Below are 16,975 nucleotides of genomic sequence, written 5' to 3' on the forward strand. Positions count from 1 at the left end.
TGTATGTATGTATGTATGTATGTATGTATGTATGTATGTATGTATGTATGTATGTATGTATGTATGTATGTATGTATGTATGTATGTATGTATGTATGTATGTATGTATGTATGTATGTATGTATGTATGTATGTATGTATGTGTGTATGTATGTATGTATGTATGTATGTATGTATGTATGTATGTATGTATGTATGTATGTATGTATGTGGGGGAGAGGAGATGTGGCAGAAGGAGGAGGGTCTGAAGGAGAGCTGCAGCGAGTCCGGCAGCCGTAGCAGTCCAGGGAGGGATAGAGAGGAGGGGAGGGAGGGGAGGGAGATGAGGGAGGGAGAGGAGGGAGGGAGAGGAAGGGAGAGGAGGGAGGGAGGGAGGGAGAGGAGGGAGGGAGAGGAAGGGAGGGAAGAGGTGGAAAAACTAGGAAAAGTGCAATGGGCAAACTCAACCCCCCACCCACCCCCCACCCCCCACCCCCTCACAGTGTTACGTCCAGGCCCCCCACGTCCACCCCCAGCTCCAGGGCGTTGGTGGCGGCCAGGGCCAACAGCCGGCCGCTGTGCAGGTCGGCTTCCATGGCCCGCCGCTCGGAGGGGCTGTAGCCGGCACGGTACACCTGAACCGCCGTACATACACAGACACATGCACATATACGGGGGGGAATAATATGGCAAAACCTGAAGAGAGCGCCTCGTGCCGCTTTCAGGGGCAAACCCCCATCCCTTTTCCTTTGCCCCGCATGACACATACGCTACATACAGACGTATGAACGGACAGACAGACAGACTTTCACCCTCTCTTGCCCTCGTCTCCCCCACCACCACACACAGGCACGTACCTTTTATAAAAGCCGCCGTGCATCCTTTCCATCTAAGATGCTACCTGACCCGGCGGCATCACCCGACATCATAACCGGGCAGAAAAATCAAAACCACATCACCAAAAATTAAAAACACGCACACGTACGACAAAAACCCACACGCGCACCTTCACTCGCTCCGTATATTCCGGCGCACACGCCGCCAGGATTTCCCTGGTGTAGGCCGTCACCAGCTCGCACAGCTTGCGGCTCTTACAGAAGGCGATGGTTCGTAGGCCGTGTTGTACACACTCCGCCAGCAGCAGCGCCACCTCCACTATGGGGCTCTCGCGCTGCTGCTCCAGGGGGGTGCCCGCGGCACCGTGGTGCTCCTTCCACTCAGGACCTGGCAGCTGCGCCAGCAGCTGACGGACGACGGCGGAGTCGGCGGCGGCGGCGGCGGCGGCTGCCGGCGGCTGCAGGCCCAGTGCGGCAGCGGCGGCGGAGAGACCGCTCGTGCGGACGATCACAGGGCGAGAGGGGGGCGGCGGTGGAGCCGCCGCCGGGGCCCCCGGTGGCGCAGCGGTAGCGGCAAGACGGCTGGCGGGGGAGGTAGCCAGGGAGGGTAACTGAGGGAGCCGGCGGCCGCCGCCGCCGCCGCCGCCGCCACCGCTGCTGTTGACGTCAGCAGCGGCACTCAGCGCAGCACGCGCCTGTGCCGCCACGGCCGCCACGTCACCCGCAGCCGCCTCCGCCACCCACGGCCGCTGCTTCCCACCCCTGGACCTCCCTTCCCCCGGCGGAGAGCGCGGCAACGGAACGGGTTTCCGCTTCCGCCGACGGCCTGCCTCCTGCCGTACAGCGTCCCACAAAGGCCCCACTTGCCGCTGCCGTACCTCTTCCTCCTTAACCTCAATATTCCCTCCAACTACAGCGCCAGAAGGTTCAGCTCCTCGCAGTCCAGAACGGTACTTCATGAAGCCGTGAAAATTTGACCGCGTCCAGGGTCTTGTTTCTTCACCGCGACCGGGATTTCAGATATTTCTTCCGCATGGGGGTCACCGCCGCCGCAGTCCGTACCGTTGTCGTTGTCGCTGTTACCGCTAGTGTCGGTGCTACTGCTACTGCCGCTACCGCCGCCGCCGGTCGCGGCGCCGTGCTGCCTGGAAGCAGCGGCTGCCGCCGTCACGAGCTCAACCGCCGCCGCCACCGTTGCCGCCTGGACCTCCGCCAGGCGACGCTCCGCTGTATGACGCTGCCGCGGGCTGCCGCCAAACAGCGCCTGTTTCAGCTCCCGCAAAGGCTGCGCCGCCGCCGCCAGCTGCACCATCTCTGCCTCCATCGCCGCCGCACCGCCGCCGCCGCCAGCTAGCCGCTCTGCCGCCAGCTGCGACGCACGCGCGCGAGCAGCTCTCGCCTCCTGCAGCAACTTCCGCTGCCGCGCTCGCTCCGCCTTTCGAGTTATCCGCCCCGCCGCGCGCGCCTCCGTACGACTCATAAGCCCATTACCCCTCGTCGCCGCCGTCGCCGCCGCTGCCCGTACCGCCCGTGCCGTCAACGGCGGGTTCCAAAGCACAAAGCGCCGTAACGCACACGGTGAGCCGTTACGCTCCGGACCCACAAGCGCCACGTCATCCTCGCTAACGCCCACCAACCGCGCCGCCATCTGCAGCGGATTCGCCACCGTGGCGCTGGTGACAACGAACCGTGGGTCGGAGCCGTAGACGCAGCTGCAGAGACGCCGCAGGCGCCGCAGCACCATGGCCGTGTGGCATCCGAACACGCCGCTGTATGCATGTCCCTCGTCCACCACCACCACGGCCAGCTTTGCCAGCAGGCGGGCGAACTGGCGATGTGACGGCAGGAGGGTGACGTGCAGCATGTCGGGGTTGGTGAGAATCACTTGGGCACGCAGCCGGATGTCAGTACGCTCCGACATGGGCGTGTCGCCGTCGTACACCTGTCGAGACGAGATTAATTAAAAGGGTTTTATATAAAGGTTCTATATAAACACATGATGATACGATTAATAAAAATTTGGATTCAAATTTCGTTTGGAGATCCTTTAAAACAATGACGGTTAGTAAAAAAGCCCATAAACGCCCCCGTACGGAGTCTGCCTCCGTACCTACCTCCACCGCGGGCACCCCAGCTCCCGTAAGGCCCCCGAACGCCGCCTCCACGAGCTCCCGGATCACCCTCAGCTGGTCCTGCGCCAGGGCCTTGGTGGGGAACATGAGCAGCGCGCACGTGTCCGGGTCGTCGCACATAGCCTGGGGGGAGCGGGGGGAGAAGGGGGGAGAAGGGTGGAGAAGGGGGGAGAAGGGGGGAGAAGGGGGGAGCGGGTGGAGAAGGGTGGAGAAGGGTGGAGAAGGGTGGAGAAGGGGGGAGAAGGGGGGAGAAGGGGGGAGAAGGGGGGAGAAGGGGGGAGAAGGGGGGAGAAGGGGGGAGAAGGGGGGAGAAGGGGGGAGAAGGGGGGAGAAGGGGGGAGAAGGGGGGAGAAGGGGGGAGAAGGGGGGAGAAGGGGGGAGAAGGGGGGAGAAGGGGCGATGAGTGAGATAACCGCAGGAAAATTACGTAATAATGACGGCCATGTAGGCTGGGCGATATATTCTTGTTGACGATGATAATACACTGATACTGATAATAATCATGATCATGGCATTCCCTCCCTCCTTCCTTCCCCTCCCCCTGCCCTCCCACCCCCTTCCTCTCCCCACCCCCTACCTGCAACATGGGTACCAGGTAGCACAGCGACTTGCCACTGGCGGTGGATGTGGCCACCACCACCACACGGGGACACCGGGTCCGGGGGGGAGTGGGGGACCGAACACCGGGCTGGGGCTCATGTGGGGAGCGTGGATGTTGGAGAGAGATCTGCTGCTGCTGCTGCTGCTGGTCCGACTCCTGTTGCTGCTGCTGCTGGTGCTGCTGCTGGGGGTTAAGGAAGCCGTCCTGTTGGTGGTGATGGTGATGGTGATGTTGGTGTTTGTCGTACTTGTCGTACCCCAGGAGGGCATCAACCGCATCCGCCTGGTGTGTGTACAGCCGGCCCCCCGGTATGCCCAGGGACTGCAGGCCCCGCAGCACGGGGGGGGACAGGGGGGCGGCGGGGGGGGCGGTGGCGGCGGGGCGGCCGGGGATGACCTCCACATGAACCACCTGCGACATCCAAAGCGTGTGTGCGGGAGTGGAGGGTTGTATTAGGATTTGCAACGCAGGGAGTCACGTCCATTGATATACTATTTTCCCATGTATCGCCCCGTGGTAACCAGTCCTCCAGTTCCGCAGTAACCCCCTCTCCTTCGCCATCACCACATCCCCTCACAACCCCTCACATCCCCTCACATCCCCCACCTGTCCCTGATACCAGGGCAGCTCCTGAAGGTGATTCAACAACTCCAGGGACGTCAGTGGATTCGTTGCCGTACAGGGCTCGTACTGCTTCAGCAAGCTGGGTGGCCGTGGCGCCGCACCGGCACGTGGCCCAAACCCTCCGCCGTCGTCGCCGCCGCCGCCGCTGCCGCCACCGCCCGCCGTACCAGCACTCGCTCCCGCCAGCAGCGCCCGCCGCACACGTACCCGGGCCGCTGCGGAGCGGAGCTGCTGTTCCGAGAAGGCGTCCCGTCGCCGCAGCAGCTCGCCCCGGAACACCGGGTGCCAGGTGCGGCGGGAGATGGGGTCCCAGGCGGCGGATGTGGACTCCGCCGCCTCCGAGGAGACGGCAGCCGCTACGGAGGCGGCGGTGGCAGCGGCAGCCGCCGGGGCTCCATCCTCCGATGTTTTACCTGCGGTGTTGCCGCAGGAGGTGCATTCAGCAGCGGCAGCTCCACGGGCGGCGGCTGTGTTGGCTGTCCTGGCAGCGGTGGCGGTGGCGGTGGCGGTGGCGGTGGCGGCCGCAGTAGTTCCTCCTCCTGCCGCCCCCCCTCCTGCCGCCCCCGCCAGTCGCTCCGGGTCCAGTCGGCTGAGGAAGTCCTGGTGCAGCTGATCCACCACGGAGACCAGTCCGCGGCGGAAGGCAGCCTGGCGCCTGGGGATGTAGGCAGGAGGGGGGGAAAGGGGAGGAGGAGGAGGAGGAGGAGGATGGGGAGGATGTTAAGGAGGTGAGGTAGGAAGGCGAGGTCCGAGGTGGGGACCTCCTCCTCTTTCCCCCTCAGTCCTCGGCACCCCGGGGCCGCCGTCCGGGCTCTTGAAGTGCCACTGGGGGCCCCAACTGGGGGCACTGGGGGGCACTGGTGGGGAGGCGGCACACTCACGACTGACCGGCTGCTCATTGACGCCCCTCCTTACGTCTCCTTCACACGTGTACATACATACACATACACATACACAGATACACACACACCTGGTTAAAACGTTGGTGGCGAAGCGCAGCCTCCTGCCCGCCTCCAGGACAACGGCGGGGATGTGCGGGGGAATCCTGAGGGCGCCTGGGGTTGGGAAAGACGAACCACGTGAGAAAGAGTGAAGGTGCTGCCAGGGCAAAAGAGTGTACACCAGACGTAGAACTGACCGAAAGGCGTTCTTGAAGTGCGGCGACCTTGGGTTGGGACCCCGAAGTCATCGTCATCATCATCACACTCGTGCAGGAAGAGACAAGCTGCCGGAGTAAGAGGATAAAGGAGGTGGTAACACACGAGCACAACGGAGGTGATAGGACACCGGGGGGGCCGAGGTAGGGGGACGGGATAGGGGGGACTTTGATGAGGGCCATCAAAGGGCTGTTTCATCTCAGTCGCTTCTTATAGCAGATGCAGCTACACCCCCACCCCCATGAAGCCAGTCCCCAAGCCCGCAACCCCGCTTCATCTTTAATAATAATTTTTGTGTGTCTGTGTGTTTGATGGCATGCAGCGGTTCTTTTATGTGTGTTTTTTGACCACCAGGTAACGAGACGTGTGACAGCACCCAGCACACTGCACTACCGCCTCATCTCGAACCCACCGTCATTACGTAGGAGCCGCCTCCCACACCTCCTCGCTGCCGTCGCCTCCTTGCCCTCCGCCTCCGCCTCCTCCTCTTCCTTTTCCTCCTCTTCCATTGCCGCCATATCACCGCCTCCGCCCCTCCGCCTGTCCTCCTCCTCCTCCTCCTCTTGCTGCTCCCCCTCCTCCTCAGCGGTCGCTGCCTCGTTTTTTTCTTCGTACATTAAGAGCGAAGCCCTGATATGCGGTCCAGTTTTTTTTTTAGTTCTGACTACATACATACATACATACATACATACATACATACATACATACATACATACATACATACATACATACATACATACATACATACATACATACATACATACATACATACATACATACATACATACATACATACGTGCAAAGTGAAAGAGACACCACAGCCGACGCACACACACACAAACGGGATAGAGGGAGGCAGGGAGGAAAAGACGAACCACGAACGAGTGAAGCTGCTGCCAAGGAAAGAGTGTACCAGAAGTAGAACTGACCAAAAAAAGGCGTTCTTGAAGGCGGCGACCTCGGGATGCTGTAGTGATGATGATGTCGGAAAAACTACCTACCTAGCCGCCAAGACTAAAACAAGCGCAGAAGAAAAGCAGTAGAACGTAGCCGTAAGAAAGTAAAGGTAGGTATTTTCGCCTTTTCCGGCGAAAAGGTTGTGGAAAACTGCTGACGTGAGCTGGAAAAGAATGTTTGCCGCCGGCCTGGCGGCGGCATTGACGAAATTGGAGCAAAGCTGGCTGATAAGCTGGTAATAAACAGCTGATGACATGCAAGTGCTCCTCCCACCACCCAAAAAAAACACTCGCCCCACCTCGCCCCGACCCGGAACTATCCTAGTCCGGCTATAGCCGACCAACGCCAACGCGATATACACCGACAAAGCACTCGAACCTCCCTTCGGACTCGGGGGCAGGGAGCGAGAGGAAGAGGCATTCGGCGTTCCCCGTACAGCCGGTGGTGGTGGCGGTGCGGAAAGCGCCGACGTACGATACCAAAGCACACAGCCGCACCGCACACGCACACGAAGCGACAGGGCGCATGTGCACTGCACGACGAGGAGGAGACGACGCTGTGTATAATTCTTGGGTTGCTTGCGTGACTGTACGGCTGTCAGCACCATGTCACTGTACGGCTGTCAGCACTGCTCGATGCGCACCGCATCACAACAGGACGGACAATGCCGTACAGCCGTACAGCGCAGCAATGGGAGCTTTAGCACCTCGTCCCCTTCGTTCCCAAAGAAGGGGAAACCAGAGGGGAGCCCGACTTCGGTTCTCCCTTTGGGGGCAGCTGCGTCATCATCATCACCATCACCATCGCTTGGCGGACGTCGCGCGTCTCTCGGAAGTGGAACTCCTTCGCCGCCCCGCCCTTGGGGGGCAGCTGCGTCATCATCATGTAGTTTCCCCTCCTGCCCCTCCGTCCCCTCCCGCACTCGTGAGTCGGTATATATGTCTATCCGTACCGCGACAGACGAAAAATCCCAAACCCCCCCAACCCCCACCTGCCCGGATCTATCAGCTCCACCGTAACAACGCCGCTGCCGTACACCGTTGTCGTACCGCTACCACCGTCTTCCTGCCCTGCCGATGGCTCCGCCGTCGTCGGCTCCGTCAGCTGCTTATCCAGCTGTACGGCTCGGTCCGCCAGGCAGTCCTGCCGCCAGCCCTGAGCCGCCAGCAGCGTGTGATGGACGCGGCCTCCTCCTCCGCCGCCGCCGCCGTCGTCGTAAATGGCGCCGCTGGTGCTGCCGCCGGCGGCACTGGCTGGCGCCGCCGCAGCCCCCGTCCTGCGGGTGGCCCCTACCCGCGTGACCAGCAGCAGCACCTCGGGCACCAGATCTGCGGCTAACAAGATGTCTCCCAGGGCCACTTGGAGGTGCGGCAGCTGCCGCTGCAGGGCCTCACGCATGTTGTGCCACGTCATCTGATGGCGAGCAGGGCAGGGCAGGCCAGGGCAGGGCAATCAAAGGAGGTTTTTATTGTGAGGTTTTAGGTTGTTTTGAGAGTTTAGGAGGTTTTACATTTCGATTTGTGGAACGATGCAAGGGGGGCGGGAAGAGGAGGGAGGGTAGAGCTCAGATTAAGTAAAATCTAAAGGATTTGAAAAATGGAAGTGGATGGTGGTGGAGAAGGGCGGCGGGGGGAGAAGGGTTTATTGGCGGACGAGAGACGGGGTGGGGGTGGGGCAGGAAGGGCAGAGTCGGAAAAGCAGTCAGGGGAGCCCCGTAGAACCCGAGGGTCATCCAGACCCTCATACTCACGCACCGCGTTCCCAGCCCTTAACCCCCATTCCCTCCCCTTCCCCTCCCCTTCCCCTCCCCTTCCCCTCCCCTCCCTCCCCTCCCCCCACCTCCCCCCCCACGCACCTGCACCTGCTGGCCAAGCAGGAACGTATACAGCGGGTTGAGGCACTCGAAAATGCGCTCAAGTCTCTCCAGGGCGGGGGGCAGCGGCAGCACACAGTCCGCCACGGCGCGATCGAACTGCGGACCGGAACGGGGGTACGACACCTTCGGCCGGTGGCGGCTGCCGCCGCTACCGCCGCCAACGCAGGGTCCCCCTGTGGTAGTGTCCGGAACACCCGGTAAGCGGGCTGCGACGGCGACGGCGGCGGCGGCGGCGGCGGGGGCTTCCTGTTCCGCATGTTGAGCCGCCGGCGCCGGCACCACGTCTGTCGGCATGTCGCGTCGCTTCCGCTTGGGCGTCCTCCCTTCCCGCGTCTCGTCGCGTGCTTCGGAGAGGCTCCGCCGCTGCCGCTGCCGCTGCCGCTGCCGCTGCGGCCGCTCCGGTACCTCAACGGCGTAGCAGCGACGCGCAAGAGCGCCGTTGCCATTGTCATCGCCGTTGTTCCTGTCGCCGCCCCGCTCGCCATCCCCTCTCCCAAAGCTCCCGTCCGCCGCCGCCACCCCCGCCACTCCTGGCTCTGCCTCCGCCGCCGCCGGGCCTGCCCTACCCGTCCTTGGCAGCGGGGCGGCTTCCAGCTCCGCCTTCAGCTCCGCAAACAGGTCGTCGTGCAGTAGCGGCGGCGCTGCCGTGACCCCCCTCTGGGGCCTCCGGGTCCCCGCACGGGCGGCTGACGTCTGATGACCCCTACCAGATGGCTGCGGTTGCGGCTGTAGCGGCTGTAGCACTTCTTGCGGTTTTCCCGTGGCTCCCGGCGACCGGTCTACCCCCAGGTACCCCGCTCCGCCCTCCCCAGTTAGACCCCTGTCCCTGTCCCTGTCCCTGTCCCTGTGCGGGTGCGGGTGTACGGAATGCCCAGCGGGGTATTGAGGACCATGGCTCCCACATGGTGGCGGTGCTGCTGCGGCTGCCGGCACCCGCCCTGGCGGGGTCCCTGGCTGGCCCTGTCCTTGCCTTTGCCCCTGCTGCTCCTGGCCCTGCTCCTGGCCCTGCAGCAGAGGCGCAAATGGCGTCTGCGGCGGACGCTCCAGCGGGGGGAAGGGTGCGCGGGGCTTGGTGGGAGTGCGGTTCGGTCGGGACGCGTAGCCGGGGAGCAGGGTGATAAGGCCCTCGCCAGCGTACGGCACAGGCTGGTCGGCGCTGAAGGCGAGGAGTTCTGACGGCTCGCTAATCTGTTGGGTCGGGGTGTCTATGGGGGGCGGCCGGGGGCGGGGTCGAACCGCAGTAGTGGCAGCAGCAGCAGTGGCAGTAGCAGTAGCAGTAGCAGCAGCAGCAGCAGCAGCAGCAGTAGCTGCACCGCCGGTAATTGTTTTCGCTGTCGCTGCTGCTGGCACCGCAGAAGAAGGCCCCGCCGTCACAGCGCTGCCGTTGCCATTGCCGTTACCGTTATTAGCGGTCCTGGCAGGGTTCTTGGCACCGCCTTTGGCACTGGCAAGCGGCAAGACAGTCTTTGGAGCACCAGGTCCATGGCGGAGGTTTCCGCCGAGATTGGGGAAGCCACGGAGGCCGGGAGAAAGCGGAAACGACGGGGTGAGGGGAGCCGAGGAGGGAGGGGCGAGATTCAACGGGGATGGAGGCGTTTTGCGGGGGGAGATGCATGGGGGGGAGAATTGCAACGGGGGGCACAGCAGGAGGAGCGGTGGCGAGGTTCGGGCTGGAGAAAGGGCAAGGGGGATGACTTACGCGTCGGTGGGTTTAAGATGAAGGAAAAGGTTCGGGATGCTGGTAGCAGTGTGCCTGATTGCTATGCGTTACTGGAGGTTCAATGGCTTAAGCGGGGGAAACCGGCTTGGGTGGGGAGCACGCGGGATGCTGTGACCAAGGCATGGAACTGTTATTGACATGGGAAAGGATAGCAAGCCGCTTCGTTGCGCACCCACCAGGAAATCGTGGGGTCCCAGTTCCAGCGATGAGAGCGGGGTGGAGTCCGTTACTGTCGCTCCCTGAAGGGGTCCATGCGTCAACTTAGCGACGAAACATGTGCCAAATGCGTGGGAAAGGCCGTGATGTGGCCTTCTTACCCTGCAAAAGATTTTGAACCGGGAAAGCTGAGGATTGAGCGCCGTGACCTTTCTTCGTAAGTCCGCGACGGTATCGCCATCGCGCTCGACCTCCAACTTGGCAGACCATCCCGTTAAGCTTCGAACGTTGATGCTTTTCACCATCTAATACCGGTGCGTCAGCGCAGGTGCTGCGTTATCGTAGGACTTGACGCATGGCGTGCGTGCTGTGAGTTTGTGCGACTGTGAAGGACAAAGGGCAATGGCTCTGCAGCATAAGCACGCATCAACAATGATACTCTTCATTAAATATTTTTATCATGCCACTGGTTATTTCATTTCCCTTGTCTCGCACGTAGTCGTCCGTGCAAGGTGCAACTATAAGACCTTTGGTTCTAACCAGCTAGCATCGTCGAAGGTAACTTTAGGTCCATAAGATATTACATGTCTGATTTTCTATATTTACACCTATTATCCTGAATTAGAGATCTCGGACGAACGTGAGGTCCACCGTGGAAGTCTCCATCGGAACGCAACCTCATCCCATTTCTCAAGCTCGCACATATCGCCAAATCGCTACAATCGTACACACTTGTCTCATGAGGCTGCAACCGGGCCTACCTGCTGGCACCGGGCCGCTCCGAAGTCGCCATGTCGTACGTGCCACCGCGAAGGGCGTCACCGATTCCCGGCCCCAGCCTCCCTTCCTGCCTCCTCGCGAGTCCCGCCAACTCTACACCTTCACTGAAATCCACGGCTCGGAGGAACGCGACCTTCTGCCTTCACCACCATCAAAACCCAGCCAACCCACCCCTTCCTCCTCCTCCTCCTCCTCCTCCCTGCCCAGCTCCTCCCCCGCCCCTGGAGCCTCCCCAAGCCCGCTATCCTCCATTCCAGACAGCATCCGCGACCTCTTCCTTCCGCCGGGCTTCCCCGACTCCGTCACACCCGACTACCTGCCGTACCAACTGTGGTCGTTACCCACCCACGTGACCGGCCACCTGTCCCACTCTCTCGCCACGTCCTCACTGCTGACCGCTGTGGGTGTGAGCACCTCCCCAGCCGCCACTGTGGCCCTGTCCGCCTCCATCAAGTGGATCATTAAGGACGGGGTGGGGGCCCTGGGCCGCTTCATAGTGGGCAGGTGGGTAAGGCAGGGATGGAGAGGCTGGGATGGATCCAATCAAGGACGTTAGGATCCAGGGATGGATCCAACCGTGCGGATCTGAAGCTGGATCCTACCGATGGGCGTGTAGTGTACCACCCGAGGGACTACGCGATGGCAAAGAGCATTGTGTCGTGTGGCTGAAGGAAAGACGGTCGTAAGGGTTTAAAGGAATGTTTGTCCTGGAAGAGCAATCCAGGAGGGGTTCACTGCGGCATACATCCCCATACATACATACATACATACAGGCAGACAGACAGACAGACAGGCAGACAGACAAACACGAGACATTTGACCGCACACCCCCACATCCACACCCGCACGCAGCCGCTTCTCCGCCGAGTTCGACGAGGATCCCCGACGCTGGCGGCTGGTGGCGGAGCTTCTGAGCACCGCGGGACTGGGGCTGGAGGTGGCCACCAGCCTCTACCCGCAGAGCTTCATGCTGCTGGCCAGTGCGGGGAAGTTCGGCCAGGTGATAGAAGTGGGAGCCCCCTAGGTTTGTGTGGGGTCGGGGGGAGGGGGGAAGAGATCTGGTCAGGTGATTGGGGGGTTGGGGAGCTCGGCCCGGTAAGAGCGCACAACGTTACATGCAGATACACACATGCACGGACTGGTCACTGGTGTAATTCACACGCTACACGTCACGCACACACACGCATACACATTTTCCACTCGCCCTCTCCTTTCCCTATCCCTCCCCCCTCCCGCCCGCCCCACGCAGGCCCTCGGCAAGGGCATGGGCAAACCCGTGTTTCGTGTGATCCAAACCCACTTCGCCCGGTCCCAGAACGTGGGCGCCGTGGCCGCCAAGGAGGAGGTGTGGGAGGTGGCGGCACAGATGGTGGGCCTTATGGCCAGTGTGGCGGTGCTGCGGACTCTGGAAGGAAGCGCGGGTTAGTGCAAGCGGGAGGGGGAGGGGAGGGGAGGGGAGGGGAGCCTCCGGCCCTAGGGTCAGGACGGTAGGGTAGGGGTACGGTACGGTACGGTCCATGGCACGGAGGGAAGGCACGACAGGGAGTGAGGGACGGGCCAAATAGGGAGAGGCTGGGGGAAACATTATAATGCATGCAAAGGAAATTTTATTACCATGGTCTTACTATTCAATTACCAAGGTCTTGAGTCCCAAGCTGCAAACAAAGTACACGTTTGCGCGTGTCGTGTACTGCGTGTTGGTGTCATCAGTGTTGTGTAAAAGGGTGTTGTTGCCGAAGACGTGTCGTACAACTAGTAAAACCACGTCAACAAGAAAAATATGGTGTAAGTAGGTATGTCGGTTCCGTCAGGGGACTCCATCGGGACACATACCAAGCCTGAGCGCGTGCTGTTGCGCCCGCGCGTGTGCTGTCTTCTTCGGTCGGTCGGCCCTCCTCCTCCTTCTCCCCGTCCTTTCCTTTGCTTACTCTGCTTCCTTTGCCTGCTCCGCTTCCTTCCGCTATTGAATTCATTTTGTTTTTCTATTATTCTTCACTCATACCCGACCCGACGACTGTGCTCCTCCAAACGTACATATTGCCTATTGATTCGTATTCAGGCAGCGCCGACGGCGTTGTGAACACCTGGGCCGCTGTACAGCTCGTCCATGTCGTACTCCGATACCAGGCCCTACGCACGCTACTTTTCCCAACGCTCTCCCTCAAGCGAACCGCCTTGCTGGCCTCAGCTGCCGTACGCGGCGCGTCGCTGCCGAGCGTGGCGGAGGCCAACGCGCAGGAGCCGGTGTTCGCCGACCCATGGGACGTTCAGCCGCGCGTTAGACTGGGAGTCACGGCGGTGGAGGCCTTTGGCGGCGCGCTGCCGCCGCCGGGGGTAATGCAGGAGTACGCGGCGGTGTACGGCAGAGAGGGCTATCTTCTGGTTTGGCGGGAAGGCACAGCTTACGTCATGCTCAAGGAGGAACACACGCAATCGGATCTTCTGCGGGCGGTGTGGCAAGCGGCGTGGCTGGATTGGCGAACGACTGGCGGCAGCGGCGGCGGCGGCGGCCGCCGCGCCACTGACGGGGAAGGCGGTAGCGACGGGGGTGGTGCAGGGGTGGGGGCGTGTGAGGGCGGTGTAGGTGAGGAGGCGCTGCAGTTGGTGCGTGCCAGTTTGGAAGCTCTTGAGGCGGGTTTTGGAGCCTTCTTGGCGGGCTGTAAACGTGTTGGATGGGAGGTGGGGGTGGTTCAGATGAAGGTGGGGCGCAGCAGGCTGCGTGTGCGAGCTGCGTGTGCATCCGCGGGTGAGGAGGGACAGGTGGAGAAGGCAGGTGGAGAAGGAAGCAGTGGCGGCGGCACGGGCGCGTAAAGGTCGAAAAGGCTTGTGTTCGCATGCGTGATTATCTTATAACATTTAATTAATAAAAATAATATTAATGAAGATATGTGTGCAAATCTCTGCTGTTGTGTGCAGAGTTAACTTGCAAAGGCATTTCGTTACATACTCGGTCGTGGAGCTCGACTGGGGTCACTCTTCAATCCATGCAAAAGGTAGGAAGAAAGGGCGATCTCGCACGTCTTTGTGATTGCAGGCTTTAAATGTTTAATTTTTTGAACCGTTTCTTTTTTGTTTGTAAGAAAAGATGGCGAGAGGGTTAAAAAGGTAATCGTTTCTTATGATTGGTTTTCCCGTGCGGTTTTCCTTGTCCTGTCCTTGAAGAGTGCAGTGCCGTGCGGCTCCTGGAAAAGCTTCAAGAAGCCCTCTACACGTACTGCATTCATTCCAAGCGTGCTCGCGCTTACGTGGTGCTGTGCGTGCTCCCCTGTCGCCGCCAATTAAATTTCCGTAGAAGATACTCGTCGTCGTGAGCTCCCCGGCGCCCTCCGATCCAGCCGGGGGGAAGGAAACGCGATAACATCCAGAGCTAAATCTGTCCCCTCAGACTTCGCAACACAACACAACATTCGTTACACCTCCTGCAACACACATACACATACACACATACACACACACAAACACTTTTGCTTGTTCTCGTATCGTTAATCAACAACACACACACACACAGAGCTGTTCCCCCTTTTCAATACCCAGGAACTAAAATTTCACGCGAAAACTGAAAAAAAACGACACTAACAATTCCCTGGTACTTCCTTCGACAGGAATGAAAAACTGTGTTACCGGAAAATTAACATCTGCATTATTTGTAATACCGGAAACAAACGGAAAGCAGTTGCACATACAAAAATAGGGGATACGTGTTCTTCCTGCAGCCGCCCCCCTCCCTCTGGAGCCCCCTCCATCACGGTCTCAGCCCCGTGGGCTCGTACACCTCGTCCTGGCCGTAGTTCGCCGCGTAGCGGGGGCCGGAGGAGAGCCGCAGGGACTCGTCCACGGGCTGCTGCTGCGCCAGGTAGACAGTTGAAGGGTCGTTGGGATCAACGAACCTGCAACAACGGCCAGCAGTTCAGTACGACAGCAGTTGGGCGCCAAGTGCCTTACATGGCACGTAGGAAAACCCGCTTTTATTAATTTCCGTACAACAAAGTTTGACGTGTAAGTGCGTGTTTCGTGTCGGGGGGTTTAAAATGGGCCCCCGGGGGCTCACCCCCGCTCCTCTAACAACGCTCCTGGTATTTCAACCCCCTAGCGCTTCTCTTCATCCCCCTCATCCTCTGACCGCACCATCCCCCCCACGTCGCGTGGGAAGACACCAACCCTTTACAGATGTGCTTACGAGTGGTTAACCGCCGTACAGGCGTACAACACAAACCGAACGCTACTTGTTATCTTCACAGCAGCCGCTCCCCTTCTTGGCCCCTTCCCCTCTCAAAGTGGGTCGGCCCTACATCTCCTCCCCCACCCCCTAACTCAGTTCTACCTCTGGTACACTCTTGCCCTGGCAGCAGCTTCACTCGTTTGTGGTTCGTCTTTCCCACCCCCTAACTCCCTCTTCCAAGCCCCTGCCCGCCCCCTCCCCCCCCCCGCCAAGTGACGCTACCACCGCCACCCCCAGCCCCACTCACGCTCGGGACACCAGATCAGCCACGTAGTCGGGGGGGTTGGCCTCGTCGACCTCCCGCCGGCGGCCTTGGGCGGCCTCGAACGCCTGGGTCGTACATATATGTATGTATGTATGTATGTATGTATGTATGTATGTATGTATGTATGTATGTATGTATGTATGTATGTATGTATGTATGATTGGTGAGGGAATGAAATGGGGATACACACACACACATACACACGCACATACTCGCACTCAATTCCTGGAATCACTCTTGCTCCTTCCAAGTTTCACAAACTTTATGTGCGAGTATCTCTTTTGGTCTTTTGATCTTTTCGTTATTCACTTGACGTTTCTTTCACTTCCAAATTTCTACAGCGCTAGGACCGGTAGCTGGAGCTGCAGCCGTACCACAGCCTGCCGTACCTCCTTCGCCCGTACTGTCAGCGTGTAGTACAGATGGTATAAGGTGCCGATGCCGCCCTCCTTGAAGTAGATCTTATAGTCGTGAGGAGGCAGCTCCCCCGCCGGGCCCCCTCCTTCCACGGCCGGCCACACCTGACCTGCAGACAGACAGACAGATGTACAGGCAGACATGGAGTGGACAAGGAACAGGGGCCGGCTTGGCAATCCATAATGGGTGATGTTGATGGTGACGGTGAGCAGCAGTAGCTGTAGCCGCATCAGCGCCAGCAGATGGACAGACAGACAGACATACAGACAGGCAAACAGACTGACAGAAAAACCAACCGAAACAGGATATAGGACCGATCGATGGGCGAACGGGCAAACAAGCAGCACGACAACCACCCAGCCACCCAGCAAGTCTTCTGCGGGGCTTTCCTTTCTATATTTTTCGAATTAGTCTCTTTTAGAGAGTATCCCGTCCAGACGAATCAGCCCTTGTGGCCGCTCTAGGGATTTGATATCCCATTAATGCTACATGGTATTGCCCACGGAAGATAGGTGCTACCACAGGCCCTACCGGAAAGGTTGTTGCAGCCGAAGATGGGCTGATTAAGCTTGTCGTTGCGAATGTAACACAGCGGAAAGTCGAAAGCAACCAGCCCTGATAGCATGGCGGTGATGGTGGCGCCGGGATGAGGAGGAAAGGGGGAGCAGCGTTGGTGTGTGGGTGAGTGAAAGAGTGTGGGGACAGGTGGAGCATTTTCTTTTGCGAGAATGGGTAGGATGGGTTCCGGTAAGCTGCTAAGGGGAGATAAAAATTATGTTTGTGAGGGCGTACGGGCGATAAGCGATGAGGGATGCATGATTGTAAGCCGGGTTGGCACAGACATCCGAGGTATTTTATCGCGCCTTCGCGCAAATGCTCTGGCACCGAAAAGTGGCCAGGAACGTGATGCATCGCAAAGAGCATAGAAGCTCGCTGACACTGCCAACATCAAGCGCCAAGAGCGCCCACTTCCCTCACCTGACTCATCCGCTTTAGATGCAACGAACACCAGTCGGACGTTAGACAGGTACAAGGCGCCGCGTGCCTGCCATCCTTTTACACGGGTCTGGACACCATGTAATTCACATTGCACGCCATCTCTTCGTAAGACGAAAACCTCGTTAGGAAATGGCGCAGGGCAAAGCTCTCCTTGAAAGGTACGCACTAATGAAGGATTTGCTGACATTTATGCAGTTAAGGTAGGTGATGCTAAACCAATCCCTACTCGGCACGAAGGTGGAGTGACAACCCCAGTC

The 16,975-nt window shown here is 59.7% G+C and overlaps 3 protein-coding genes across 3 annotated transcripts in view; 1 reads left to right on the forward strand and 2 right to left on the reverse strand.

The window, feature by feature from the left end:
* The window catches only part of VOLCADRAFT_97014 (uncharacterized protein), a gene marked incomplete at both ends in the record, with an annotated part of 15,751 nt that extends 5,408 nt beyond the window's left edge, over positions 1-10,343 (reverse strand). The window contains 14 exons of the mRNA XM_002956069.1: positions 481-614; positions 986-1,725; positions 2,151-2,757; positions 2,930-3,070; positions 3,525-3,561; positions 3,805-3,959; positions 4,155-4,508; positions 4,791-4,827; positions 5,143-5,227; positions 6,784-6,818; positions 7,278-7,699; positions 8,142-9,350; positions 10,059-10,121; positions 10,200-10,343. Coding sequence (XP_002956115.1) covers positions 481-614; positions 986-1,725; positions 2,151-2,757; positions 2,930-3,070; positions 3,525-3,561; positions 3,805-3,959; positions 4,155-4,508; positions 4,791-4,827; positions 5,143-5,227; positions 6,784-6,818; positions 7,278-7,699; positions 8,142-9,350; positions 10,059-10,121; positions 10,200-10,343 — 4,163 coding nt within the window. The remainder of the gene's footprint in view (positions 1-480; positions 615-985; positions 1,726-2,150; positions 2,758-2,929; positions 3,071-3,524; positions 3,562-3,804; positions 3,960-4,154; positions 4,509-4,790; positions 4,828-5,142; positions 5,228-6,783; positions 6,819-7,277; positions 7,700-8,141; positions 9,351-10,058; positions 10,122-10,199) is intronic.
* Positions 10,344-10,829: 486 nt separating this feature from the next.
* VOLCADRAFT_119273 (uncharacterized protein) lies at positions 10,830-12,244 on the forward strand (the record flags this gene model as incomplete). Its single annotated transcript, XM_002956013.1, has 4 exons — positions 10,830-10,834; positions 11,026-11,322; positions 11,671-11,818; positions 12,068-12,244. 4 exons carry the CDS (start codon positions 10,830-10,832, stop codon positions 12,242-12,244), a joined length of 627 nt encoding a protein of 208 aa, XP_002956059.1.
* Positions 12,245-14,560: 2,316 nt separating this feature from the next.
* Positions 14,561-16,905, reverse strand: VOLCADRAFT_97016 (uncharacterized protein; the record flags this gene model as incomplete). Its single annotated transcript, XM_002956070.1, has 5 exons — positions 14,561-14,705; positions 15,285-15,367; positions 15,692-15,828; positions 16,251-16,334; positions 16,698-16,905. The coding sequence occupies 5 exons, from the start codon at positions 16,903-16,905 to the stop codon at positions 14,561-14,563; spliced, it is 657 nt and encodes a 218-aa protein (XP_002956116.1).
* Positions 16,906-16,975: the final 70 nt, after the last annotated feature.

Source organism: Volvox carteri, assembly GCF_000143455.1.
Source record: "Volvox carteri f. nagariensis unplaced genomic scaffold VOLCAscaffold_57, whole genome shotgun sequence".
NCBI classification, from domain to species: domain Eukaryota; kingdom Viridiplantae; phylum Chlorophyta; class Chlorophyceae; order Chlamydomonadales; family Volvocaceae; genus Volvox; species Volvox carteri.